This window comes from Panthera pardus, unplaced genomic scaffold, assembly GCF_024362965.1.
Source record: "Panthera pardus isolate Hobbes unplaced genomic scaffold, ASM2436296v1 HiC_scaffold_22, whole genome shotgun sequence".
NCBI classification, from domain to species: Eukaryota; Metazoa; Chordata; class Mammalia; order Carnivora; family Felidae; genus Panthera; species Panthera pardus.
The window spans coordinates 60,081,155-60,107,451 of record NW_026526788.1 but is presented as its reverse complement, the minus strand read 5'-3'; the positions used below and the strand labels follow the sequence as shown (position 1 = coordinate 60,107,451).

Here is a 26,297-nt window from a genome sequence, read left to right as displayed (position 1 = left end):
CAGACCGATTCAATCGAGTGTGGTCTCACTGAGGATCCTATCTGAAAGCGTTCCGGATGGATATCAAAACTGAGGGCGGAGCCGACCGGTGGGGTAACATCAGACCTCGCCTTCTCGGCTACAGGGCTTGAGACCTGAAGCTGGAGAACGCGATGGTGCAGCAGAGACTGGCTCTTTTTTCGTCTTGGGCCAGTGGCCGCCGCTGAATGAAGTGGTGATGGGAGGAGCAGGCAAAGCCAAACGCAGAAGGGGCGGAGCCATGACTCCAAGGTTCTGGGCCTATTCTCTGCCCTCTGGTCGCGCTTAGCGACTTTGAAAAATGGGGAGAAACTATCCAGGCTTTTACTGTCTCGTGTGTAGTAGGTGCCCAGTAATTTGTTGAATGAATTGAATGGGCGAAGCTAGAATTTTTCTTCCTTCATCAAGCAAAATTGCCCAAACCCTCATTCCTGGTTAGTTGTCAAGTACAGGGCTGTCCAGCCCCTTCCACTCCCAGAAGATTTGGAAAAGGTTTGCATCTTGAGGGGAGGGGCGTAGAGGGCGCTAAAAAGGACTATCTTCCCAGCTGGGTCCCTTTCTTTTCCCCAGGTCTAGAGTCCTGAGAACAATGAGTGCTCAGCCCAGCCCACCAGGAGTACCGCTTCTGGGCTGACTTGGGGATTAAGCTGTGGGGTTTGGGGCTGGGCCCGCCCTGGGGCAGTGATGCCCCAGAACTCCAGGCTCAGACTCTGGGCCACCCTCTCACCGCGTCCACAGTTCCTGGTTCCAGGGTCCGCTCCGGGGAACCTCCAGAGTAGTGCTTTCCCCATCATCCATTGGTGGGGAGAGTATGAAGGACGCTGAGGGCTACCGCTGTCGCCGAGAGCTGCACCCCAACAGGGCTGCGCTCTCCCTTCGTGCAACCGCTTCACCTGCCTCTGCATAACGAAAACTGCTTCCCATCCATTTTTTCATCAGGGTCGGGCACTTCTGCAAGGTGAGCAGGTCTGTGCTGTTACTCCATTTTAAAGATGGAACCGAGGCCCTTGGAGAGGACGCGCCTTGTCCAGGGTCAAGCGAGTCGCGATAGAGAATTCAGGCATCCTAGTTTTCCCAGAATCCCTTACACAGTCCCCCCCCCCCCCACCCTACCCCCCAACGCAGCAAGAAGGGAGAAGCCAGCAGCGGGGAGGGACCAAAGCGAGTTAGCTTGGGTAAGGGACTTGTTTCCTCTTCCTCAGCCTGCTTGGGGAGGGGGGAGATGAGAGGACCGACCTATGCTAAGATAGAGCCTTGTAGGCGCGCACCACCTCGGGCCGCGCGCCTCCTCCTCCTCCCAGCTTTGTTCGCGCCTCTGCGCCTGCGCAGTGCGACAAATCTGGCGCTGTCCCCTTCAGCACCACGCGGAGCCCGCGCCCCCCCCTCCCCGCGGTGAGCCTCGCGCGCCCCCGCCTCGCACGTCCTCGCGCCCCCTGACCGCCTGAACAGACCCCTTGTTCCTTCCGAGGTCACCACCTCCTGCCCTGGCGTTCCCAAGGAGAGCAGTTGCCATAGGAACTCTGGCGGAGCTTTCTTAAAATAGCTGGGCCCCTTTCTACCTTGGCCAAGGGCACAAGGGTTGCCTGTTCCCCACTTCCTCCACTCCAGGCGTCATCCCGTCTAACCTTCTACCCCATATGGGCAGGACACCTAACTCAGGCAGCAAGGAAGTTCTTTTTAAAGTCTGACTAATATCCCTCCTGCTGCATCCTGAGCAAGTGGTCAAGGGTTGGGTCTCCTGGGTCCGAGACTCAGAACCCCTTAGGGTTTGAGGCAGTGTTTCCTAGATCTCTTTTCCATAAGTTGATGGTCTCCTGGATTTAGGGGGCGGGTCCGGTCTACACCCATACGGTGTGCTTGGCGCGGCCGCGTGCTCGTGGGGGCGGGAGCGCGTGTGGCATGTAACAGGTCATGTGGCAACCTCCTAGGGACACGCGTGGGGTCTGGAGCGGGACACGCGTGTGCAACTGGGTCCGGTGTGTGGCTCAGGGGGCGGTGGAGGAAAGGGACGGGGACAGGATTAGGGTGGGGCACGTGAAGGTCTGGCGAACTGAACCGGGGGTTCCATATATCCTCCCCCTCGTCAGGGGCGGGTCTCAGGTTGGCGGGAGAGCCCAGTGGGGACCTAGCGTCGAGAAGGGGGGCTAGCCTCCGGGGCTCAGGGCCCCGGGAGAGGGCGGGGGGTGGGGTGGGTGGGGGGATTATCTCTGCCTGAGCCGCGCGTAGGGGGGAGGAGGAGGGAGTGAGAGGCAGGCGGGCCTGGAGCAAGCGGGAGCAAGCGGGAGCCGCGCTGCCTTCACAGCTGAGCTGGGCCCAGCCTCTTCCCTGCCTTTCCTCGGCCCCAGCTCCAGGCGAGCAGCGGTGAGTACTGAGGCAGCTCCAGTCGGAGCTGCACTGGGGATGCCCTGGGCCCCCACTGAGCTTCAGAAACCTGCCTGGCAGGGTTGCTGCTCCTGACCTCTGCCCCTACCCTGCATTGCCACCAGAGGCCCCTTTACCCCCTTTAAAATCTATCATTCCCTTGAGAGGGAGGAGGGAGAGGGGTCTGGTGGTCTGGTGCAGCCTTCCCACCCAGAGACAGGTGACTGGTGGGGGTTGGGGGAGAGGGTGTGTGTACCTGCTGAAGCATGTGTGAGCATGCATCTGTATTTGTGTGTAACTGTGACCATAGGTTTCTGTGAGTGTCTGATATGCCTGTGTCTGTGTGCATTGGAGAATGAGGGCCTGGGTGTATATTTGGGTATCTCTTTGTGTGTTCTTGTTTGATGACAGTGTGTGTGTAAAATAAGCATGTGCCTTTACATTACACGCATATTTGTTATGACTGTAAGACTGTATGAGGGTGTGTCTTTGAGCAATGTGTGTGTGTGCCTGGGTCTGTGTGCACTGGAGAGTGTTGCCTTTGAATGTGTTTAACTGTGTATACTGATATTGTCTCCGTGTGTGTGTGTGTGTGTGTGTGTGTGTGTGTGTGTGTGTGTGTATGAGTGTGTGTACCTGTATGGAGAAAAAGAATGTCTCTTTCCCATTTGGCATGTATATTTTGGGAGTAGGGGCCTCAGTTCAGGCCTTTCTCCTCCCCTTCACCCTATGTCTTTCAACCCCTCATGGTCCCTATATAACACCACCCCCCGCCATCTTCCTGCTTTTCCTTCTAGGATGGCTGGGTTCTCTCTCACTGAGTAAGGGGCCTCCATAAGAGAGACTTTGGGGGACCTGTGGATTTATGATGATTATGAATGGCTGACATTCCTGGTCCAGAGTGTGGGGTACCAGCCTTCCCCAGCCCCCATCAGAAGTAGCTCCAAAATGCCACAGGGATTCTGAACTTACTCAACTTCTGAAATAGCTTCCTTTCTCCTCCCAGGGTGATGCTCAGGGCCCCCAGAAGAAGGAAAGGAGCCAGGGGCCTATTAGGGGTATAATTCTTTTCTCCTCAGGCCTCCATGGAAGTAGCCCAAATAGGAGGCCTGATCACCTCCAGGGGTGGGGTCAATGATGCTATATTCCAAGGGTGGGCTAGGCCCCCTGGCACTCAGATGGCCTATCCAGCTTTCCCCTCCCTATCTGTGCTCTCCTGCCCATCCACCTCCCCTGCAGCTCACCCCCTGCTTCCCTTCCTCTCTTGCAGGCCTGTCCGAAGAGCATGCTGCCCCCTCACTCCCCGCCTGGCCTTGCCATCCCTGCCCCCCCAGCCTGACCCCCGGCCCCAGCATGGCCCAAGGTGCCATGCGCTTCTGCTCCGAGGGCGACTGTGCCATCTCCCCACCACGATGCCCGCGCCGCTGGCTCCCCGAAGGCCCAGTGCCACAAAGCCCCCCAGCCAGCATGTATGGCAGCACAGGCTCCCTGCTACGGCGGGTGGCAGGGCCAGGTCCCCGAGGCCGGGAACTGGGACGTGTGACAGCACCCTGTACACCCCTGCGTGGTCCCCCCTCACCCCGTGTTCCTCCTTCACCCTGGTCACCCTCTTCACCCACTGGGCAGCCCCCACCAGGGGCCCGGAGCTCTGTGGTCATATTCCGCTTTGTGGAGAAGGCCAGTGTGAGGCCATTAAATGGGCTACCTGCTCCCGGAGGCTTGAGTCGGAGCTGGGACCTGGGTGGGGTCTCTCCTCCCAGGCCCACTCCAGCCCTTGGGCCTGGCTCCAACCGGAAGTTGCGGCTAGAGGCATCCACATCAGACCCACTCCCAGCCAGAGGAGGCTCAGCTCTGCCTGGTAGCCAGGGCCTTATACATGGGCCACCAGCCCAACCTCAGATTGGGGCAGATGGCCTTTACTCCTCTCTCCCCAATGGGCTGGGGGGACCTTCTGAGCACCTGGCCAAGCTATTCCCAGGACCTGCTGACACTGGACTCCTGAACCAGGTATGCGACCTCCCTTGGGCTCCCTGGAACTCTAGAGCCCCAGAAAAGGGGCAAGGCTTGCCCCTTTGGGAGTCCTGGGCCTGTCAGCTCTTCACTCTAAATTCTTTGATCTGTCCTAAATCTGTCTCTTTCTTGCCCTCTGTGTTTGCCCCTGTGTCTTGGCACCTCTATTATCTGTCCTTGTGTGTTTTTCTTTCTGTCTTTCTGTCCCATGTTCTTGTGTCTTTGTATGTGTGGCTTTATCTCTGGATGCCTGTGTCTATTTCTCCCTTCTTGGCTTAGGGGGACACCTGGTCCTCCCCCCGGGAAGTTTCCTCTCATGCCCAGAGAATTGCTCGAGCCAAATGGGAATTCTTCTATGGCTCCCTGGACCCCTCAAGCTCAGGTAAGGTCCTGGACTGAGACAAGGGGAATAGGGCAGGGTCTTCTCCCCAGCAGCTGAGGCATGGTAGGGGGCCTTCCTTTAAACCTCCCTCAGTCCTTCCTGGGGTCATGAGTTGGCTAATGCCTCTCCAGGCCTCAAACTTTCCATCTGTCTTATGATGGAGGGTTGGGGGGTCACAGCTGGGTTGGGCACCTCGTGGAAGCTAGATAGAAAGGAGGGCATGACAGGATATCAAGGGTCATTCTGCGGAGCAGAAAAGAAGCTGGTCTCCCGCAGGCCCCTCAAAGTTATTCGACAAGAACTTGATTTGAAACGAGCTCCACTGGCACAAGGAACAAGCTGGGTTCATAGCAGGAGGAATGGTGGCTAGACAGTGAAGGAACTTCCTGCCAATATGAGGCAGCGGGGAAGAGCTCCTTCCTAGAACAGAATCAGGACAGGGAGCTGACCAGGATAATCTGCTGACCGGGATGCCTATGCATACTGCAGGTGCTAAGCCCCTGGAGCAGGCCCCCCCATCTCCACCTGGGGTGGGCTCAGGGCAGGGCTCTGGGGTGGCTGTGGGGCGAGCAGCCAAGTACTCCGAGACGGACCTGGACACGGTGCCCCTGAGGTGCTACCGCGAGACCGACATCGATGAGGTGCTGGCTGAGCGGGAAGAGGCTGACTCGGCCATCGAGAGTCAGCCCAGCTCTGAGGGCCCACCTGGCACTGCCCGCCCACCTGCTCCACGTGCCAGCCCATGCCTTGGCCCTTGTCCCAGCCTGGGCAGTGGCGATGAGGACGAGGATGAGGCAGGTGGGGAAGAGGATGTGGACGACGAGGTGTTTGAGGCCTCAGAGGGGGCCCGGTGAGTGCGGGAGTGGGACAGGACAGTGGCTGGCTCCTTTGAGCTGGCCCAGAGGCAGAGCTGGGGGGAGAGGGGCTGGACTAGAGATGAGGGCTGGACCGGGAGGGTCAGGACCAAGCTAGTGGTGCCGACAGGGCGATGCACCTGGAGACCGGACAGAGGCCCGAGGCCTGGCAGAATGCTGGGGACGTGGAGGGTGTTGGCAAGAGCCCATAGGGCAGGGAGTAGCGAGGACAGGGGAGGAAAGGGGTTCTAGTAAAGAACAGGAGGCAGAGTGAGAGGCCAGGGTTCAGATTCAAGCCTGGGGGCACGGGAGCATCAATCTGGATCCTGGCTTCTGGCAGGAGAGTGGGGAGCGTGGGGGCTTTCTTCTCCGTCTCACACCCCACCGCAGCCTTGGAGCCTCATCTTCTCCTAAGATGTTGCCGGAAATAGACACGGGATGGCAGGAGGGGAGAGGATCAGGGAGGAGGAGAAAGGGAGATTAGCAGGGAGGAAGAGAGGAGAGGGATTGGGTACTGGGGACGGGTAAGGCTGGGGTTCCTCAGGGGCACTGAATAGCTTGGTGAACCTGTGGTGGGGACTCCCTACCCAGATTCCTTAGAGGGCTGGGGACCTGTGAGAAGGAGAGGATAATCCCCTCCACAGAGTGGTATGAGAATTCAATGAAATGCTACCTAAGAACTGTCTTCTGGGCCCCTGATCAGAGACTCTCCCTGCCCCTGCAGGCCAGGCACCCGGATGCCTCACCCTGGGCCTCTCAAGTCGCCCCTGCCCTTTCTGCCTGGGACCAGCCCCTCGGCTGACGGGCCTGACTCTTTCAGTTGTGTGTTTGAAGCCATCTTGGAGTCACACCGGGCCAAGGGCACCTCCTACACCAGCCTCGCCTCCCTGGAGGCCCTGGCCTCACCCGGCCCAACCCAGAGCCCCTTCTTCACCTTTGAGCTGCCTCCCCAGCCCCCTGCTCCCCGGCCTGACCCACCTGCTCCCGCCCCACTTGCACCTCTTGAGCCAGATTCTGGTACCAGCTCTGCTGCTGATGGGCCTTGGACACAGAGAGGGGAGGAAGAAGAGGCAGAGGCTGGAGCCAAGCAGGCCCCAGGGAAGGAGCCCCCTAGTCCCTGCCACTCGGAGGACAGCTTTGGGCTGGGGGCGGCACCTCTGGGCAGGTGAGTGATTCCTTTGGTTCCTCAGACTTGAGGCCCCCCCAGAGCCCCAGGAACAGTTGCTTCAAGGGAAAGATCCTGAGTGGGAAGATGCAGTTTATATTCCTGACCCCTGACAGAGTGGTTAGGGAATGCCGATGTTTGTTTTTCCATTTGGAGGACTACTTCCTTTGGCTATGAGGGGGAGCCCCTCACAGCCCACCCCTAGGACCCCCTTGGTCCTAGACCCAGTGACTTGACAAACAATGATTCAGGATTGAATGGGTCCCAAGAGAACACTCTCCTTTCCAGAAAGGCCCTTCCTACCACAGGCAGAGACTTTAACCTACTTAGAATTCTTGTGACCTTACCCCTACCCAGCCTGGAGGCTTCTCCCAAAGATGCAGCCACCAGCCTCTCTCATTGCCTCCCTCCCATGTTGCCTCCCCCCTTCAGTAAGGAGTTTCTCACCCTTCTCCAGGAAGTCCTGTCACCAGTCTAACCTTTCTGCTCTCCCTCTGCCAGCTACCCTCTCAGTCATGGAAGCCATGGCAACAGGAGGGGGTGGCCAGGGAGACAGGGTTGCCTAGCAACCAGGAGTTTCCGGCCTCTGTCTCTGGGGTGACAGGTGGCTTTGCTAGTAGAGCAGCTGGGATGGCGGGAAGGGAAGGGGAGGAGGAGACAGGGGATGAATGGAGTGCACTCTGACCCCCAATCCCCTCTGCTTGTTTGTGGGTGGAAAAAAAAGACCAAGGAGGAAGAGCCTCCTCTCCCTAAAAGGCCAGAAGAAAAAGACATAGGAGTGGGAAGGTGTCCCTGCTGCCCTCAAATCATGGTTTGACCCTCCACTGTTCCTCTCTGGCAGCCTATCTATCCCACTTTTGCCCATATTCTCAGAGATAGAGGACTATGTTCTGACTAGGGCCAGTGTGACAATGGGGAAACTATGCCTATGCCTAAGAGCAAACCTAAGACCTAAGGGCTTTGGGGAAGCAGCAGAAATCCCCACAGCAGAAATATGGATGCTTATTTGAATTTGATGCAGGCCTTCTACAGAGAGATGGTAAGGATGGAATCGGCTGATGGAGGGAACCCATACAGTGTCCTTCTCTGGAGAAAAGAAAAATGCCTTCTCTGTGTCCCAATCTCCCCCACTCTGTCTTCTGGGTTTGGAGGCAGAGGAAGGATCTGGATGGTCCCAGAGGGACTGCCCCACCTCTGAGCTGGTGTTTTACCCTGGCAGTGAACCACCGCTGAGCCAGCTGGTGTCTGACTCGGACTCAGAGCTGGACAGCACAGAGCGGCTGGCCCTGGGAAGCACAGACACCTTGTCCAATGGGCAGAAAGCCGACCTGGAGGCTGCGCAGCGCCTAGCTAAGAGGCTATACCGACTAGACGGCTTCAGGAAGGCTGATGTGGCCCGGCACCTGGGCAAGAAGTAAAGCCATTGGCCGGGATTGATAATACGGGGAGAGGGGATGCATCCTGTGGGCAGCACCTCCACACCCCCTCTATCTAATGCCCCCAGGTCTCTAGGTAACCCCATCTGGCCCCTTGACCCTTTCCCTTGAGACTCCACCTATCTGCCCTGCCCACAGCAATGACTTCAGCAAACTTGTGGCTGGCGAGTACCTCAAGTTCTTTGTCTTCACGGGCATGACTCTGGACCAAGCTCTCAGGTGGGTGTTAAGCCCTTTGAAGGCAGGCCCCACGCTCCAGCCCTGCTTTGCAGCGCCTCAGTTGTGCCTTCTCTGAGCACCTGTGCCTTCCCTAGGCTGCCCTGATGTCATCCTTCCCAGGCTATCAGGGCATGGCTAAAAGCTGGGGCTGCCTGGTTAGGGGACCTTGGGTAGAGGTGACATGCTCCCTCTTTCCCCCTTCCCAGGGTGTTTCTGAAGGAGCTGGCCTTAATGGGTGAGACCCAGGAACGGGAGCGCGTGCTGGCCCACTTCTCCCAGAGATACTTCCAGTGCAATCCAGGAGCCCTGTCCTCAGAGGGTGAGGAAGCCAGGGGGCAGGGCTTTCCCAGCTGGTCACTGAAGCAGATGGGCACAGTGTGTGCGCATAGGAGCATGAGTGTGTATGTAAAAATGAATGCATGCACAGGCTTGCAGGCATGTGAGCATGTGCGTGTGCGGTGCTGACATGGCTACGTGGTTGTGGAACTGAGCATGCGGGCAAGCATTGCTAGGGTCTAGTGTGTGTTGCGAAGAACCAGGTGGCAGGTGTATTTGCATGCCATTGTTCACATACACGTGCAAGACAGCGTTTGGCTTGAGTGTGTATTCTGTTTGGCTGCACTGATCTGCAAACTGTGAGGGGCCCACTGGCTTTTGTGCATACTCACAGAAGCATGTAGGTGTTGGGGAAGATGTCCCTTTCAGGGATCTGCTGGAAGAGTGAGGTCTTTTGGCTGAAGGAGGTAGGGTTCACTATGGGGTTCAGGACTTATAAAAGTATGATTGTGGGCCAGAGTGGGCTGGGGGTGAACTGGAAGGCTGGGGAAGACAGCTGTGGGAAGAGTCCCTGGGAGGTAGCTGAAGCCGAATGTCAACTTTCCCTAGACGGTGCGCACACGCTGACCTGCGCCCTCATGCTACTCAACACTGATCTCCACGGCCATGTGAGTGAGAGGCTGGCAGGAGGGAACCCCCCAAAAACAGACTGCCTTGAGACTTAAAGGCCTGGGAGCCCAAGGCCCCCCTCACAGGCCTCTGTGCCCTTCCTTAGAACATTGGGAAGCGCATGACCTGTGGAGACTTCATCGGGAACCTGGAGGGCCTCAATGAAGGCGGAGACTTCCCCAGGGAGCTGCTCAAGGTGGGGGCCGGGGGTGGGGGTGGCGGGCTGGGGGGGTGGGGCAGGGTAGAGGTTGCTGGAGGGGAGGGATTGGGACCAATCGGGCAGAGTGGAGGTTGGAGGCTCCTGCTGCTGGAGCCTGGGCTCCCGTGACTCAGCTTGGGGACCGCCCCCTCCCCCAACCCCAACACGCAGGCTACCCGGGAACATGCGCACTCGCGTGCAGTCTTGGCCGCTCAGCGGGGGAGGGGAGACGGCTCTCGAAATCCTGTTTTCTGGCGGCCTTGGACCTTGCATTTGCCTACTTCGGTGCCCCTCCTCCAGTGTTCACTGAGGATAGGAGGGGTTCCAGCACAGGGCAGACATACTGCTTCCCTCCTTCTCCTCCACCCCCTGCCCCAGGGTGTATGACCACCAAGGCCCTTCTGGTATGTTGCACAGGAGGGACCCGGAGGTAGAGGGGCCCAAGAGGGACAAAGGCTTTTCCAAGGTCTGGAATCCAGTTACCTCCAACTTGGGACTAGATACTGCTCTCCTGACTCCCTTGTTGCCAGGCCCTGCGCCCAGGCGCCCGCACTTGAGGGGTTAGCTACACAGGGGCTAATATGCATGGGAGGAGGAGAGGGCACCCAGGTCTCATGGATTCACTCATTTCCTTGATCCAGTGGTTTTATCCAGGGATGCCTGGACCTATTTGAAACGCCTATGCTTGGCAAAGGGGCTCTGGGCCACCACATACATGTGACGCACAAGAGTGTCCTTGGGCGCGTCTGTGAGCTTGGGGTGTGTCGGGCTTCTGAGTTTGGAAATTTATTTGTGTTTGGGGGAGTCCATTGTGAGTTCGGGGTGTCAGAGAGTTGGGGTATATGTTTGAATTGGAATATATGCGCTTTAGGGTGTTGGTAAATCCGGGGATTTGGCTGGGGTTTGTTTGTGCTTACGATTTAGAGAGTGTGTCTGAGCTGGGGTGTAGATTGGGTGTTTCTGTGTATTAGAGTGTACATCTACAAATTGGCTGATTTGTGACATGTATCCATAATCAGGGGTTGTTTATGAGTTAAAGACTAAATTTTGAGGTGTGTATCTGAATTTGTAGTCTCTGTGAGTTGGGGTGAGTGTGAATTGGTGCATCTGGTTAGTTGGGGTGTATATCTGTAAACTGGGGTGTGTGTACGTAAGTGGGGGTATAGTATAGCCTTGAGCATCTGAGCTGTCTTCGGTTGGGCGAGTTGGATGAGGCTGGTGCCATTCCACGGCTGCCTCCATCCTGCGCGGCCCCTACTGCGTGGCCTCTCCTGGCTGGGGGGGGGGGGGGGGAGCAAGAGGACGCGTTCCTACCTCTCCAGCCCCTGGCCCCCCAACCCTGACCAGCCAGGAGGGAGCTGCAGACCCTACAGGGTCGGCCCGCCTTTGCAGCAGCAGGCCTAGGGACTCCCGGTGCCATCCGCAGCATCCCCAGAGCCGCCCACCCTCTGGCACTTGCCCGGGCTGGCCCCCCGAGGCCCCGCCCCCGTGGCTGCGCGTAGCGCCGCGGGGCCCCTGCGCGGTGGGACGCCTCCATTTTGCGCCGTCCCCGCCCCCAGCCCTCGCCCTCCCTCCCCGTCGGCGGCCCCCTCCCTCTCGCGCCGAGCCGCAGAGCCGACAGCGCCGCCGCCGCCGCCGCCGTGCGCTCCGTGCGTCGGTGGGAGCCGGGCCGGGCTCGGGCCGGGCCGGGCCGGGCCGCTCGCGCCGGCTGTCGGGGGAGCCGTCCGCGGGCCGTCCGGGCCGTCCAGGCCGAGGGCGGACGGGGGCATGGCCGGGGGCCGCAGCGCGCCGGCCGGGCCAGCATGATCGGTGTCAACAGCATCCACAGCAGCGCGGGGCGGCTGCGCTCGCGCTCGCTGTGCTCCGTGCGCTACGGGCGCACCCACCGTGGCGCGGAGACCCTGTGCTACGGCTGGCCGCAGCGCTCTCGCAGTCTCAAGCCCGTGCTCTACACCGACCTGGTGGTCAGCCGTCTGCAGAGCCGCAAGAAGAAGAAGGCGGTGAGGGCGTTGGGGCCTTGGCCCACGCCAGGCTGGGGGGCGGTCGAGGGGGTTGTGGAGGGCGGCGTGGCTGAGGGGGCGGCTTGAGGGAGGCACCGAAGGTGGCACGAGCTGGCGGGGGGGGGGGCATCGGTCAGACCAAGGCGGGAGGCCAGCAGGGACAGAACCCATGGGTAGCCAGGAGTGGGCATGGACTGGAGGGGGAAGGGCACACACCGTCGGATCAGTGTGGATATCTCAAACCAAAGGGTCTTTGGGTCTTCTGCCTGGGAGCATGACATGGGGCTCACCGATGGGGTTTAGGACTTTGGAAGGAAGACATGGTTGTGGGCCAGAGGTGGTCCTTCGAGGGGCCAGGGGATGAACTGGAAGGCTGGAGACAGGTTGGGTCTGGTTGGACACTTCAATCTCCTGGTCAGAGTTGGAGAGAGGATTAGGGTCGGGGTTATGCCGGGCTTGGGCTGGGGATGTGCTGTGAGGGCTTTGTGTGCACAAGGCTGGATTGTGCTGTGTAGGGGGTGGAGGTTGTGGAATGTACCCATCCCTGGACAGGGTGTGCACATGTGGGATGCCTGGCTAGCCGTGCGGCTGAGTGTGACAGTAAGCAGTAAGATAGTCAGAGACTGTGGTATGTTGGTGGTGGAGTGGGGGACTGTGTCCCATCACGGAGAAGGCACCGACGTCACCACTGCACCCAGCTCACGCAGGCAGCATCACACGCCACACGCATAGCCCAACACGCACATGTTGGGGACACACCCACTCACAGACAGGCTGGTGGAATCGCCCCCACAGTGGGAGGTGCTGCTGTGGACGCATGCTGCAGGCCACTCCTGAGAAGAGGGGTCCCCTATACAACTCCTGGAGTCTATTCTCTACTCAGACCATCCCAAGGCCCCCACAGGTCCCCCATGCCAGCTCTACAGAGGGGAAGTGACTGGTCCAGGAGCTCACAAAGAGCTTGGGGTATGCAGGGTTTGGAAGCTGAAACGTCTGCCTTTTAGACTAGTGTTCACTCTCCAGTAACATGAAGGATGTGGGTGGGCAGGGCCCTGGCCCACCCTGGCATTCAACTTGGTGGGGCTCTCTGGGTTGGGGGAGGTGCTCAGCTTGCCCTGGGGTTAGGAGTCATGAGAGTGTGTTCTCTACTAGCCAGGGAGGGAGGTGACAGGGTGAATCCCTGTTGCTGGGCCTCAGTTTCCCCATATGTTCTGTGTGGGTTTATCCTATGGAAATAGGCCAAAGCACATGGTCCGGGAAAGGAGAGCTTCTTGGGAATGCTCTTTTCTATTCCTTCCAGGGCTGTGCTTCTCCCACCCAGGATCTGGGCAGGATGATCCCTAATAATAACAACAGCAAAGATAATAATAGCAGCTGCCATTTATTGTGCATCAGCCATATGCCTGGATGCCCTGTGCTAATTGCCTGCCCTGTGTTACACACCTGTTAGTACGTTTGTTCTCCCCATGGATACTTGCCCAAACTCATGCAGCAAAAGTGACACAGTACCGTCTCCTAATACTCTGTTCCAGAGCCCGTGTTCTTGGTCCTTACACCCTGCTACCCCCATCCCCACCCCCCATTGTCTCCTCCCCTCGAGTTTGGAGGGAGGGCTCTGAGTTCTGGCATTGGGGTACATAGTTTGCCTCCCTCAGGAGTGACCCATACCTGCCTGATTTGTTCCTCCCTTCCTAGGCCTTGTACAGCTCCATCAAGAATGAAAAGCTGCAGTGGGCCATGTGAGTCCTGGAGCTGTGTGGTGAGGGAGATGGGGTGCAGGGAAGGGGCTGCCTGGAGAGGCTGAGAGCACTGAGGTGGGCCCTGTGAGTCCAGGTTGGATTGTGGGGCAGGGAAGGCGGGTGAGGCCATGAGAGGCACTGAGGCTGCTTCATTTCCTTCTTTGGAGATGGCTGCCTGGACTTGGGGTTCTGTGTCTTTTCTCTAGCTGGGTTGTTATGACAAGCTAGGTTGGGATGGATGGCCACTGTCAGCTGGCCTGGGAGGGGGGATGCTGAAACAGAAAGGGGAGGTCCCTTGCCAACCCAAGCGGGAAGACAGAAGTCTCTGGAGATAGAGCCCCGACCAATAGCGTGAGAGCCTCCTCTCAGGTCCTAGGGAGTCCAGAGCATCACAGAACAAGGGACCACATTGTCTACTCTTGGCCAGGAAACAGATTCAGAGTAAGTCTTAGAGGAGTCCAGTGTAAGGGAGGAGGTCCAGTTTAATGTTGGGCCCCCCAGTCTGAGGGTAGAGCCTCATCTAAACAGTCAGTAGGTCACTCATACTTGCTGGTGTCTGCTGAGAGTTCAGTCACAGATCAGGTCGGTTGGGAGCTCCCAGTCTGCAGGAAAAGACCTCAGAGGAGGCAGAGCTCAGCACTGGGATGCAGATTGGAACTTGGGGCAAGCCTTGAAGGAAGGGAAGCATTTGGAGAGAGAGAAGTTGGTATTTGGGAGGCAAATATGTGGTGGCTGAAATGAGCGTGGGTTGGGGATACCAAGAGGAGGCAGGCCTAGCTGGCTGGAGAGTGGAAGGAGAAAGAGGCAGTATGGGCAGGGATGTAGCATAGGCCTCACGCAGGCAGAAATAGGGAGCTACTGCAGGTTTTTGATCGATGGAGTGACAGGATAGAACCGGATTCTTTAGATGGTACCTAACAGAGCCTGTGGACCAGGAGGTACTAGGTGACCACTAGGAAGCCACTTCTGCCACCACGTAGCCAACAAACTATGAGCAAAACATGCTGCTGGGTATAGTTGGGACAGCCGAGTCAGACATGTCTGCCCTAGTGGAGAAGGGTGTGAGGGCTGGTGTGCAAGTGCAGAAACAGAGGATGGGGAGGAAGGGACAGACATGGCCCTACCCTTGGGAGCTCTAACCTGAGCAAGGAGATACGCTGCCCGGAGGAGCCCTCATCTGAGCAGGGGGGGTCACAGCTACCCCTGGGGAGATCTGGTGCGAGGCAGGAAACAAGGCTCCAGGAGCCTCAGGTGGAGGGGAGCCACACCCTGTGAGAGGGGCAGTTCCCCCATTCCCTCCACAGACAAGAGGGTGCTTTCCTGGGTGGGCAGAGGCCAGGACTGAAGCGGGGGTTGTGGCTGCAAGGCCAGCCCCCTCTGAGGTGATCACACCTGCAGAGACGAGGAGGAGCTGAGACGCTCTCTGTCTGAGTTGGCCGACCCCAACCCCAAGGTCATCAAGCGGGTCAGCGGGGGCAGTGGCAGCGGCTCCAGCCCTTTCCTGGACCTGACTCCTGAACCCGGGGCTGCAGTCTACAAGCACGGGGCCCTGGTGCGAAAGGTGCACGCAGACCCTGACTGCAGGAAGAGTACGTGGCTGGGTGGGGAGGGTCTGGGGGATGGAGGGGAGGGGGCCTGTCTCAGGCCCCCTGACCTGTCTTCCTTCCCCCCAGCACCTCGGGGCAAGCGGGGCTGGAAGAGCTTCCACGGGATCCTCAAGGGCATGATCCTCTACCTGCAGAAGGTGCGGGGCCAGCCCGAGGGGTTGGGGCTGAGCTGGCTCAGGGGAGTGTGGGTGGGCTGGGCCAGGCTGGGGTGGGACCATGGCCAGGACAAGATGGGCACCCCTGCAGGAGGAGTACCAGCCTGGGAAGGCCCTATCAGAGGCAGAGCTAAAGAATGCCATCAGCATCCACCACGCGCTGGCCACACGTGCCAGCGACTACAGCAAGAGGCCCCATGTCTTCTACCTGCGCACAGCTGATTGGCGGGTCTTCCTCTTTCAGGCCCCGTGAGTGCCCTCTTCCTGCCCATCCTGGACCCCTTTGCCCCACTCCTACCTTGCTCCCCTCCCTTGTCCCTGGATTACCTCCTTGCTTCCCAGGCCGCACCCTGAGCCAGGACAGGCATCCCTGGACAGGAAACCTGGGGCCAGGTCCTAAGTGGTGGTGTTGTCTCCCCAGGAGCCTGGAGCAGATGCAGTCCTGGATCACTCGCATCAATGTGGTGGCTGCCATGTTCTCTGCACCCCCCTTCCCAGCTGCTGTTAGCTCCCAGAGGAAGTTCAGCCGCCCTCTGCTGCCCAGCGCTGCCACCCGCCTCTCCCAGGTACCCCCAGCTCTGTCCACCTGGTGCCAGTGGGATGGAGTGTGGCAGGCCCAGGCCGACTGCACTCAGGGCTGCCCTGTGTGATCATGTAGATGTCACTGCACCAGGACACTAGCCATGGGGGGTGAGTGAAGGCTGAAATCCAGTCTCCACTGTACTTGCCAAGGTGTTAACCTAGATATGGTGCTTTGCTCATCCAAAGGCAGGGGCACCTTTCTAAAAAAGCTTGCACAAAGGCACTATATGTGCTCGAGTGACCCTGACCAACACTCCCCCTGGCCCCTAGGAGGAGCAGGTGCGGACCCATGAGGCCAAGCTGAAGGCCATGGCAAGTGAGTTGCGAGAGCACCGGGCTGCGCAACTGGGCAGGAAGGCCCGAGGCAAGGAGGCTGAGGAGCAGCGGCAGAAGGAGGCCTACCTGGAGTTTGAGGTGAACCTCCCTGCCCTGGCACCTCTTTGGCTCCTTTCTTCGTCAGTGGGGTCTCACTGTTGCCACATACAGGCTCAGGCTAGTGGTTAAGGGCACGGACTTTAGTAGGAGAGTGGGACCAGCTGGGTGACGTTCGGCAGGTTGCCTAACCCCTCTGAGCCTGTTTCCACGTCTGTGGGCCAGGGAGGACGTTCTTTACCCGCTAGGGTAATGAAGGGAGCTGAGGTCTGTCAAGGGCTCAGTTTTTCCCAACTCTGGTTCAGGCCTAACAAGTATTAGATGTCATAATATGCAGTCTCGAGAGAGCCCAGAGAGGGTAGCTAGCTTCCGAGGGGATCGTGTCATAGTCCCTGGGGGCTCTGGGGGCCTCAGAGTTGGGCAAGAACCTGTTGTCTCCTAGCCTTTTTTGGCATCCCTCCTTGGTCCAGATTGGGGTGAGATGGGCAGAGGGTGGAGAGCAGGCTCACAGCCCCTGCCCCTCTGCTTCAGAAATCCCGCTATGGCACATACGCAGCGCTGCTTCGGGTCAAGCTGAAGGCGGGCAGTGAAGAGCTGGATGCAGTAGAGGCAGCACTGGCCCAGGCCGGGAGCACAGAGGATGGACTCCCTCCACCTCACTCCAGTCCCTCCCTGCAGCCCAACCCTGCCAGCCAGCCCCGGGCTCAGTGTCATGGCTCAGAGCCTCGTGGAGGGGTGATCAGTGGGCGGTGGAAGCTCTGAGTTGAGGGTAGGAGCGTGGGGGTTTGGCGCCCACTGGGCACCTGCATGACATAGCCTTGCCTGAGCCCGGGCCGGCCTCGGGCCGCCCACGAGGGGCCCCCGGCCCAGGGCCCGACCGCGCCGGACGCGGTGTCCGGGGCAGCGCAGGGCTAGGGCGTGGGCCTTGGGAGCCTAGGCCAGGGGCCCCTCTGAGACCCCCATTTTGTGATAATGTTTTGCACTTTTTCGTACGGGGGCTGGGGTGGGAGGGGCCAGGGCCCCTTGGACTTTTGATGCTTTTTTTTTTTTTTTTTTTGGGTGGGGGGAGGCCTGACATTTCTGCTTTCTGCTGAGACCACCCACACCCAACACCAGCAATCCCCCCTCCATCCTGGGGCCTGGCTCAGATAGAGGCCAGGAGTTGGGGCTGAGCTGGTTTTCCCTCCTTCCTCCCTGAGGCTCACCCTCTCTCGTTCCAGAGGTGGAGGAAGGGTATCCATGCCTAGGCCCCCATACGGTCTGGGGGCAGCATGGCCTTGCTTTCCCTCCTTCAGTGGGCCCTGCCCTTTGTACAGCCTCTAATCCCATTAAAACTGCTCTGGACTTGCTGGCTGGGCCTCCTTCTCCATTCTCCAGTACCTGGCTTGGGTAGGCAGCTGGTTCCAGGGACAAGAGTCACATCAGGGGTTGCCATAAGTTAGGGAGGGAGCCAAGCACCCTCCCTTTCCCATGAGAATCTTTATTTGCCCCAACTGAGGGGTGGGCATGGGGTGTTAAATAAGAACTAGAATAGGTAGGGATGCTGTACAGAGGGGCCCAGGGAGGGGAGCTGGTGGGTGGGCAGCAGTTCAGTGCACCTGAGGCTGGGGGTGCCCGTGGCAGAGCCCTCCTGGTGGCTCAGGGGGTGAGCCCAGCTTCTCTGTCTCCTGTTCCACCGACTGGCTCCCGTATGCACTGTCCTCTTTCACCTCTGCTAGGCGAGTGTGCACGGGGAAGGGGATAGGGAACAGTCAAGGTCTCAGGCCTCCCACTGTCCAGGCCCAGACCAGCCTACCAGGTGGGGACCCCTTTACCTGTGCTGGGCAGCTTGTCTCGGGCCTCAGGGCCCCTCAGCAGCTTCACTCCTTCCTCCAGGCCCATTTCAGACAGGGCATCCAGCAGGCCCGCCAAGTCCCCACCAGCCAGCTGGGGAGAAGGAAGAGGCATGAGTCTGAGTGTGGGGGCAGGAGCCCTTGGGCCAAGGGAGAATCTGGGATCTGAGACTGGGGGAAGGAAGCCAGGCATGCAGCAAGGGATGGGGACCAACTGACCTTGTAACTGCGCAGGAGGCTGCCGCTGGGTGAAGCTGTCTTCCGATATGTATCCACCAGACTGCGCAGCCCCAGCCGTTCTGCCAGCTCTGCCCAGCTGCCCTGGGCTCCTGGCCCATCTAGCAGATGCTCCAGGTTCTGTAGGACTGTATCCTCAAGGGGCAGCTCTGGCCCTGATGGGAACATAGAGATGTGTCTGGTACGCCCAGAGATGGGCTCAGGCAGACACTTCTTTCTCAAGGTAATCTGATAGACAAGGCGGCCAGAGTACTAGGGCAGTGGGTGGCAACAGGAATGGAGCAAGGGACACCCACCCCCCCACCCCCGGCTCCTTCAGAGGTCCTGAAGAAGAGCCCTCTGTGAGCAGGGGTCTGAAATCTGGCAGTGGGTGAAGATATCTCACCTGCAGGGCTGGGAGGGGTCAGGGGGGGTGCTGTGGTGTCCTGAGCAGCATTTAGCAGCAAGGTCTTCACCTGGGGAGACAGCCTCAGCTTGATGACCTCCCACCCCAGTCCTCAAGCCCAGGTGCCAGTCATCTGGGCCCCAGCCCTAAGCCCAGGTGCTCCATTCCCTGGTGCTTCTAGTTCCGGGCTAGCCTCACCTTGGTGCTGCGAGTGAGGTCAAGAGGTGTGTGGCCCCGGAAGCTGCCTCGGGTGTCCCTCTCAGGTCCCTCAGAATCTGAGTCACTACCAGAGGTGGGGGGCGAAGGCAGTGGGCACAGGGGCTCCTCATTCTCTGCGTGGATGTCAGCACCTGAGGAGGGAGGTAGTCGTGGGGAGGTACAGTGAGAGCCCACATTAAGAACTGCCAAGTGGGGGGACTGGTAGGCACCCCTTTTCCTCCCCTCAGCCCTGTTCATATGTCCCAAGGATGAGGCTCACCAGCCTTTAGAAGGAGACGGGTGAGGGTGGGAGATCCCAGTCCAGCTGCCAGGTGTAGGGGTGTGTTTCCCGCAAAGGTGCGGGCATTCACATTGGCACGGAGCTGTGGGGTTCAAGGGAGTGATTGATGGCACCACTCACTGGCCGCCTCTCCCCCTGCATCTTCACTGTCCTTGGTTCCTCCACAACCCTTGGCCCCACCCCTTCAGCAATCCTCAGTCCCACCTTGGTAACCAGATGTGTGACCAACCCCAGCTCCTCCATCTCTGTGGCTAAATGCAGGGCTGTTCGGCCCCCCTGCCGCTCTGCAGCCTCCACTTCAGCCCCACTGTCCACCAGCAGATCCAGGCACTCGGGGCTTCGGGCACGGACCGCCAGGTGTACTGGGTACAGGCCTAGGAACATAGATACTTCGCCTACAGCTGTGACCCCATCGTGGCCCCTGTCACCTCACGCTCACTCTAGGCACTCACCAGGTACCCTCCCTGGTCCCCACACCTTTGCCCCCCGGTCCACATGAGGTGATGAACTCACCCTCAAAGTCTGGCATGTGCAACAGCTGGGGAACAGCGGGAACCCCACTGCGCAGAAGGACGCGCAGCAGTTCAGGGGCACTGGCACCAGCCCGGAGCGCTAGGTGCACTGCGGAGTCTCCATGCCGATCCAGTAGTGCCGGGTCTGCGCCCACCTGCAGCAGGAAGCTCACCACGCCTGTCTGCCCAGTGATCACCGCCAGGTGCAGCGGCGTCTGGAAAGACAGGCAGAGTAAGCCAGGCCCACCCCTGGCCTAGGCCCACCCCTGGCCTAGGCCCACGTGCCTTCCAACCCCTGCCCCTCACCGATCGGTGCCCCTCACCTGGTGCAAGTGATTGGTGAGGTTGACAACACCAAGGTGCCGGGCGTGGTAGATGACATGGGCTATCTGCTCGATGACACTGGTCTGCCCGTGGATGATGGCTAGGTGCAGCGGCCTGAGGGTTGGGGAGTGAGACTCTGGCCTAGCGAGCCCAGCCACTCAGAGCACCCTCTAGCTCCAAAACCCCCCCGCCTCCATAATCTCCGTGCCTAGGGCTTCTGGAGCCCAGACGTCTCCAAGGACATCGCTGCCTCTGAACTTAATCCTCCCGAGCACCTTGTGCAGTATATAAGTACTATCATCTTGCTCTTTTAACAGTCAACAAAACCGAAAGGTGGAGAGATCAAGCACCTTGAGCAAAACTAGTACATAATGAAGCCGGACTTGGAACCAGGTCTGTCCGACTCCACGGCTCTGGCTCTTTGCAGGGTCCTTTCCCGCCCCGTACCCCGACCTACCGTCGAGCTCCAAGTCCCGGACCCCCCTCCCACCCCCCTACCAAGGGAGCCCGGGTCGCTCTCCCTCCCTTCCCCCACCTACGTGTCTCCGTTCTCGTCTTGAGCTGTCAGCAGGTGGCGCTGTCCCGCCAGCAGCGCGCGCGCGTCCGCCGTGACGCCGTAGTCGAGCAGGGCTCGGGCGCTGCGCTGCGCCAGGCCGAAGAGGCGTGCGTTGTACTCCCGGGCTGGGGGCAACAGGGACGTGGGCGCGGGCTCGGTCCCCACCCGAAGCGTCCCGACCGCCCGGATTTTAGGGGCCGTACCTCGCTGCAGCAGGTCCGGGGTCAGCGGTTCGCGCTGGGGGGTCAGAGGGGACGCGCTCGGCTCTGCTGCTTCCTCCCCGGCATCCACGCCAGGCGCCTCGGCGGCCATCTGCGCCCCGCCCCCGCCTCCCGGGTAGCAGCCCATCGGGGCCGAGCCGGACGGGTAGGGGCTATAGGCCAAGGAAGAGGGGAAAAAGCCGAGGCTGCCACCTGTGGATATAGGCCGGGCTGTGGGTATAAGGCACCATCCAGGACTCTCCCCGATTTTTTACCCCACAACTTCTCTCCCCCTTACCCCTCCCTCCTCCATCCCCCTTCCCGCCACCAGCACCCCCCCCCCTCACCTCCTCCTCCAGCTCCTCCATAACCTCCGGCTGAGCCCCCAGAGCCTCCACCCATGTGGGAGCCACCCCCGAAGTGCTGGGAGAAGGTGGGCAAGGCTTTCCTTCGCTTCCGCTGCACCTCTTCCTTGTCTGGGGCCAGAGGGAAAGGAGATGTTAAAACCCCAACTCCTGCACCAAGCCTCAAGAACTCTGTCCCCAGTAAGGTCATGGCCCTCCCTCCAAAGGCCCTCAGGCTAGCTTCTAGGACCACCTCTTCCCGGGCCCTTCTCCACTCCTGACTTGACTCATGGGTCCCCTGATCTAGTCTGGGGACACTCCAGCCCAGCCCCCATCTTAATTCCAGCTCCACCTTCCACCAGAGGGTAATAGGTGAACTGTTTGGAGTCCGAGACATCCCCCCCACGCTTGCGTTTCAGTTGCAGGAACACGGTTACAGGACGCTCAATCTTCATCTTGTGATAGGGTGGTGTCCGGAACACAATGGCATACTGGCAGGAGGGGGGAGGGCATAAGGTGTCATTGAGGCCTTGGTCTAGTTCAGCCCCCAGCCCTGGCCCTGGCCCTAGGGTACCTGTTTATGAACATCTGTGGGAGAGAAATCCCCAAAGGCCTGCCATCCATTCTCATCATCCTCGTAGAACCGAACCTCAATGTCATCTATAAGGGAAATTGAAGCTTGGCCACACCTCCTAGTAGAATCTCCAGGGCCTTTTATCCTAGAGCTGCCCTGGCTCCCCATCTTGATACCCAGCATCCCTAAGTCCCAGCCTGGGGTCCAGTCTCACCTTTCTGCACCTTGTCACAAAGCAGATAAACCTCATCTCCACCCCGCACAGAGCCAGCTGTCTTGTCCATTCGAGAAATCTTCAGGTTTGAGGCCCCAGGAGACTCTGTGGGGGTGGGATATCAATTACTTGAGCTGACATAATAGTCATGGCCCCATTTATGGAGCCAAGTGTTTTGCATTATTATTTGAACAACCCTAAGAGGTACAGAAACTACTAGTATCTTCATTTACCCAAGATGGAAGCCATACTCAGGGGAAATGACTTACTCAAGATCACTCAGCTCATATGTGGTGGGTCAAGTTGAAACTCAGGCTGGACTCCACAGCCTGAAATTGCCCCCCATGCTTCCTCTGGCACCTAGCCCTGGCACCCCAGATGGTCAGGATACTCACTGCTGTCGTGGATGGGCTGGGAAATGACCGGCTTCAGGGGCAGGGAGAAGGAGCCATCACTGGCTCGAAGGAAGGCAGAGAAGCGCAGCCTCACAATGCTCAGGTCCATCACCTTCTTCAGCTCCTTAGCCTCCTGCTCCAGCTCCCGCCGCTCGGCCTCTGTGCGGTGGATGTACACGTGACCCTGGCACTCCTCCTTCTCCATTCCTTCCATGACCACCTCCCATGACTCCCTCTCTCCCTACAAGTGCTCCCCCCCCCTCAATACCCGTAAGGCCCTGGGGCCTGGAGCGGAGTCGCTGCCTCTGAAGTTTCTGTATCATAATCTCCATCATGTTCTTCTTGGTCACATGCAGGACGCCCAGGTTGTTAAATCTGAGTGGGGGAGTGGGAGTCAGAGCTTAGCAGGCATTTCCTTCCTGAAGCACCCTCCCCACTGCCAGGGCTCAGCTCAGCCCTACTTCCTCCAGGAAGCTTTCCTGGTTTTTACTTGGGACCTTGGGTTCTGGGGCCAACCTAAGTCTCTCCCCTTGGTCAGATGCTAAGCTCATCATAGAAGTGGGCTGGGGCCTAGGACAGGTGGGCCTAGGACGGAGGGGCACCTACTGGGCAGTCATGTCCTTGGGCCCCACAGACACGGCGCAGACCCCCAGCTCCGAGCATTGCTTGCCCACCAGGCTGTGGGCATGAGCACGAGGCGGGTCACTGTGCGTTACCAGGTCCACCTCGATCTTGGCTGGTCCCTCGTAGTTACAGATCTGGGGGAGGTGAGGACTGTCAGTGATGTCCCTGAACACACTATCCACTAGCCCACCCTCCAGCACCATCCTAACTCACCTTGACTGTGGGATAAGTCTTCCGGCCCTTCTCACTGGAGGCACCTGGCAATCCTCCATGGGAGGGGCCTTCACAGCCATATCGAAATCGGAAGCCACGCTGAAGGTCCCAGGGCAGATTGATATTGTGACCAGGAGAGACCCCCACCCCCCCTAGCCAGCCACGCTCCCAGCCAGCAGTGACCATAATCATTGGCAGCGTCTCTCCTGAACCACAACACAACCCTTGTGATTAGCAGCAGCCAACCATCCCAACCTGAAGCGTCCTCCGGTCAGTGACCCTCCCCATGGCCACCCAACTACAACTACCCCACTTGTCCCCAAGGCTGAAGTCATCCCACACCATCCCTTCCATTCACTCACCTGTTTAGGCTGCTCCACTATTACCAGGTAGGGGCCATCAGCTGGGGAGAGAGGGGCCTTGTTGAGCCAGGATTTCTGAGCCCATTCCCAAGGCAGAGGGCACATGCTCCTCCCTCCCGCTCTCTCTAGGACATGGGAAGGTTAGGAACTTACTAACCTGTCTCTGGGGCTGGCTCCTTGGGCTCCACAATGGACGGGTCGAATTTGAAATCATCGTATTCAATCATGCCATCCAGACCCTGGTTTGGAGACAGACTGGGGTGGCAACTGATTCTGAGCCACCCCAGAGCCCTCCACTTCCCAGCCCTGAGTAACCACTCCCTTTCCTCCCAAGGCCGTTAAAAAAGCTCCTAGTAGAAGCAGTTTGCAGATAGACAGACTGACTGACAGGCAGGTTGAGATAATGAGAGGGCACTACAGGTGTAGGGAAGCAGAGAGGACTCCGACAGACAGGCAGACAAAGCAGACAGACATGGGGGTAGCCGGCTGGCTTCAGGGCCAGGTGTGACTCACTGGGTCGTAGCAACTTTCCATGTCTCTGGGCTAGGCCCGGCTCTGTCTGGTGGCTCCGGCCGGGTTCTGTTTCCCAGAGTTTCAGGCGTCCGCCTTAGGGGGGGAGGGGGGAGGGACTGGCGGGGGAAGGGGAGAGACAGATCAGGGCAGGAGTTGGGGGGGCAAGGGGAGCCCAGATTTGGGGGAGGGTCTGATCTCTTCCAGCCACCCGTCCGGGTGTGGCGGGCGAGATCCGGTGGAGAACGAGATCCGGAGCTGGGCTGGGTTGGGCCGGGGAAGCGGCAGGAAAGTTAGAACAGCTTAGGAAAGTCCCGAAAATACCAGAGGGAGGCGGGGCCGGAGGGGGGCGGGCCTGGAAATGACGCCACTAGCCACGCCCCCGAGGCGGGAGGGGCACGAAGTCTTTGCTGGCCGGCTAGCTCTGGTAGCCTCTCTTCGGGCAGAGGGGCAACCAGACCCAGGGAAGCGTCCTCGGGTGTTGGTCCCCACCCCCTCGTGTCAGGGCGGGCTCCCGGGACTGGAGGGTCTTTCTAGGCCGGAGGACGCTCTTAGGCCGAGGCCAGGCCCGCCTCCCGCCCCCTTCGCCTCCCCCGTCCTGGAGCAACCTTGGGATTTTCTACCCCGAGAGAGGCCACGGCTGATTCACCCGGGGGCTTTTGTGGGGACATTCCTGCTGTAGGAAGGCCTCCTTTCCGAAGGCCTGTAGGCGGGGGCTCTTCCCAGTGGGGGGCCCCTGGGTTCTGCCCCAAGAACGGACTCTGGGCCCGCTGGGCGGGGGAACGAAAGGTGTCTGTTTCTTGAGATGGGGTCTTCTGTTACCTCTCCCCAAAACGTCAACAGCCATTGGATTCCCGCACCACACCTGCTCTGGGTGCCCACGCCCCCTGCCCCAGTCCCGTATCCGTGCATGATACTGGTGTGTGTCTCTACCACACGTACAGAGTGTGTGTTGTCCCATGTGCTTGCGTGCATGTTGTGTGTGCGTAGTGTCAATATGCATGTGCAAGTGAGCATGGCTGTGTACAGGTGAGCGTCCTTAAAATTCTCATTGTGGAGGCGTCTAAGCTTGTCTTGATATATAAGAGCACAGGTGAACATATTTGAGTTTGTGCGTGAAAAGTATGGGTCCAGGCACCTGTGCACGGGTGAGCAAGTTTGCGTGTGCATATGTGCATTCTGAATGGACAATGCTGTGCACTCGCCAGCACACGCGTAGGTGCACGTATGGCTCCGCGTGTTTTTTTATACAGGATGTCGATGGGTATCCATGTGTCTTGTTTGTGTGCGTACTGTGTGTGTGTGTGTGTGTGTGTGTGTGTGTGTGTGTGTGCGCGCGCGCGCGCGCGTGCGTGCATAAGCCGCTCTCCAGCCCTGGGACTCGGTCAGTTAAAGGCCCTCCTTCCGCCCTTCGCCGTGTCCTAGCCACTCAGGGGTTTGAACCCGGCCACTCACCGCGGCGGCGGATCCGATTCCGGCTTCTCTCCCGGCCCGACCCACCTTGGACGGGTAGCGTCACCTCTCCACAGCCACTGAGGCTCCAACCGGGAAAGCCCCTTTTCCACCCCCGGGAGGGGGGAATTCCCGTGACGTTCCCGTGCGTCACGCCCCGTGCCCTTTTTCATTGGCTGAAAGTTTAACTCCGGACTCGTGCAGCCAATCATGAGCGACTCAGGCGCGCCCCTTAGAGGGGAACTATTAGCTGCGCCCCGGGAGCCTGGAGCGAGGTTGACTGTCAGCTAAAGCGCGAGCTCTGGCTTGGGGACCTGCCTGAGGCTGGATTCTCTGACCAAGAAGCATCCTCCGGCCAAGGGCCCTGGCTCCGGTCTCCTCACCCACCCTGCCTGTCCCAGACGGTTGACAGTCCCCGCTGCTACTTGGTTTATCTGCTGGACCTAATGCTTGGTCACCTCTGAAGCCGGGGAACCCCAGGGGGAAGCTGGCGGGCCCCAGCCCTCCGGTCCGCCCGGAGCGGGGCCCCACTGACGGGAAGAGTTAGGGGAAAAGGAAATTGATCTTGCAGTCGGTCCCGGGGCGCCATCTGGCGGTCCTTGTGAAGCCTCAAGGAGACTCCATAATCCTTTTTCTTGCTCAGTCTCTCTTACTCAGCCTCCCCCCCCTGGAAGAGACCATCTGAACCTAAATCTTATTCTATAAATTCCCGGGTCACAGAGGGCCAGATTTTCAGATCTGAGCTCCAGAGTTCTGGGCAGAATGAAGAAAAAGAGGTGTTTATCTGGGAGACTCAGGTCTTGCTCATCCATCACGGAGATTTGTAATATTAGAATTGAAAAGGCATCCAGGGGCGTCTGGGTGGCTCAGGCGGTTAAGCGAAGGGACTCTTGATTTCGCCTCATGATCTCACGGTAGTGAGATCCAGCCCCACGGTTGGGCTCTGCGCTGGGCATGGAGGCTGCCTAACATTCTCTCTCTCCCTCTGCCCCTCCGCCCCCAAAAAAGAAAGAAAAAAAA

General features: G+C 59.2%; 2 protein-coding genes across 6 annotated transcripts; one reads left to right on the top strand and one right to left on the bottom strand.

Annotated features, from left to right (window-relative positions):
- The first annotated feature begins 862 nt into the window (after positions 1-862).
- PSD (pleckstrin and Sec7 domain containing) lies at positions 863-17,393 on the top strand. Of its 4 annotated transcripts, XM_019459248.2 has the most exons (18): positions 863-976; positions 2,321-2,379; positions 3,650-4,386; positions 4,669-4,771; positions 5,261-5,621; positions 6,350-6,790; positions 8,010-8,204; positions 8,365-8,445; positions 8,652-8,764; positions 9,331-9,389; positions 9,497-9,586; positions 13,285-13,328; positions 14,727-14,917; positions 15,002-15,072; positions 15,182-15,339; positions 15,512-15,656; positions 15,943-16,086; positions 16,576-17,393. In XM_019459248.2, the coding sequence occupies exons 3-18, from the start codon at positions 3,733-3,735 to the stop codon at positions 16,804-16,806; spliced, it is 3,081 nt and encodes a 1,026-aa protein (XP_019314793.2). In that variant the 5' UTR covers positions 863-976; positions 2,321-2,379; positions 3,650-3,732; the 3' UTR covers positions 16,807-17,393. The 4 variants fall into 4 exon arrangements, with proteins under 4 accessions (XP_019314793.2, XP_053765853.1, XP_053765855.1 ...); XM_053909878.1 differs by lacking the exon at positions 2,321-2,379 and having other exon boundaries at positions 877-976; XM_053909879.1 differs by lacking the exons at positions 863-976; positions 14,727-14,917; positions 15,943-16,086; positions 16,576-17,393 and having other exon boundaries at positions 2,233-2,379; positions 15,512-15,626.
- A 79-nt stretch (positions 17,394-17,472) lies between these two features.
- On the bottom strand, positions 17,473-25,363 carry NFKB2 (nuclear factor kappa B subunit 2). Of its 2 annotated transcripts, XM_019459253.2 has the most exons (23): positions 25,281-25,363; positions 23,829-23,944; positions 23,473-23,554; positions 23,316-23,356; positions 22,954-23,052; positions 22,723-22,874; positions 22,385-22,491; positions 22,117-22,275; positions 21,722-21,826; positions 21,508-21,593; positions 21,286-21,424; positions 20,937-21,065; positions 20,593-20,802; positions 20,373-20,514; positions 19,833-19,947; positions 19,511-19,724; positions 19,202-19,371; positions 18,977-19,079; positions 18,697-18,848; positions 18,499-18,568; positions 18,096-18,268; positions 17,859-17,970; positions 17,473-17,755 (listed from the first exon to the last, which is right to left on the bottom strand). In XM_019459253.2, the coding sequence occupies exons 2-23, from the start codon at positions 23,847-23,849 to the stop codon at positions 17,634-17,636; spliced, it is 2,703 nt and encodes a 900-aa protein (XP_019314798.1). In that variant the 5' UTR covers positions 23,850-23,944; positions 25,281-25,363; the 3' UTR covers positions 17,473-17,633. The 2 variants fall into 2 exon arrangements, with proteins under 2 accessions (XP_019314798.1, XP_019314797.1); XM_019459252.1 differs by lacking the exon at positions 25,281-25,363 and having other exon boundaries at positions 23,829-24,175.
- Between the last annotated feature and the right edge of the window lie 934 nt (positions 25,364-26,297).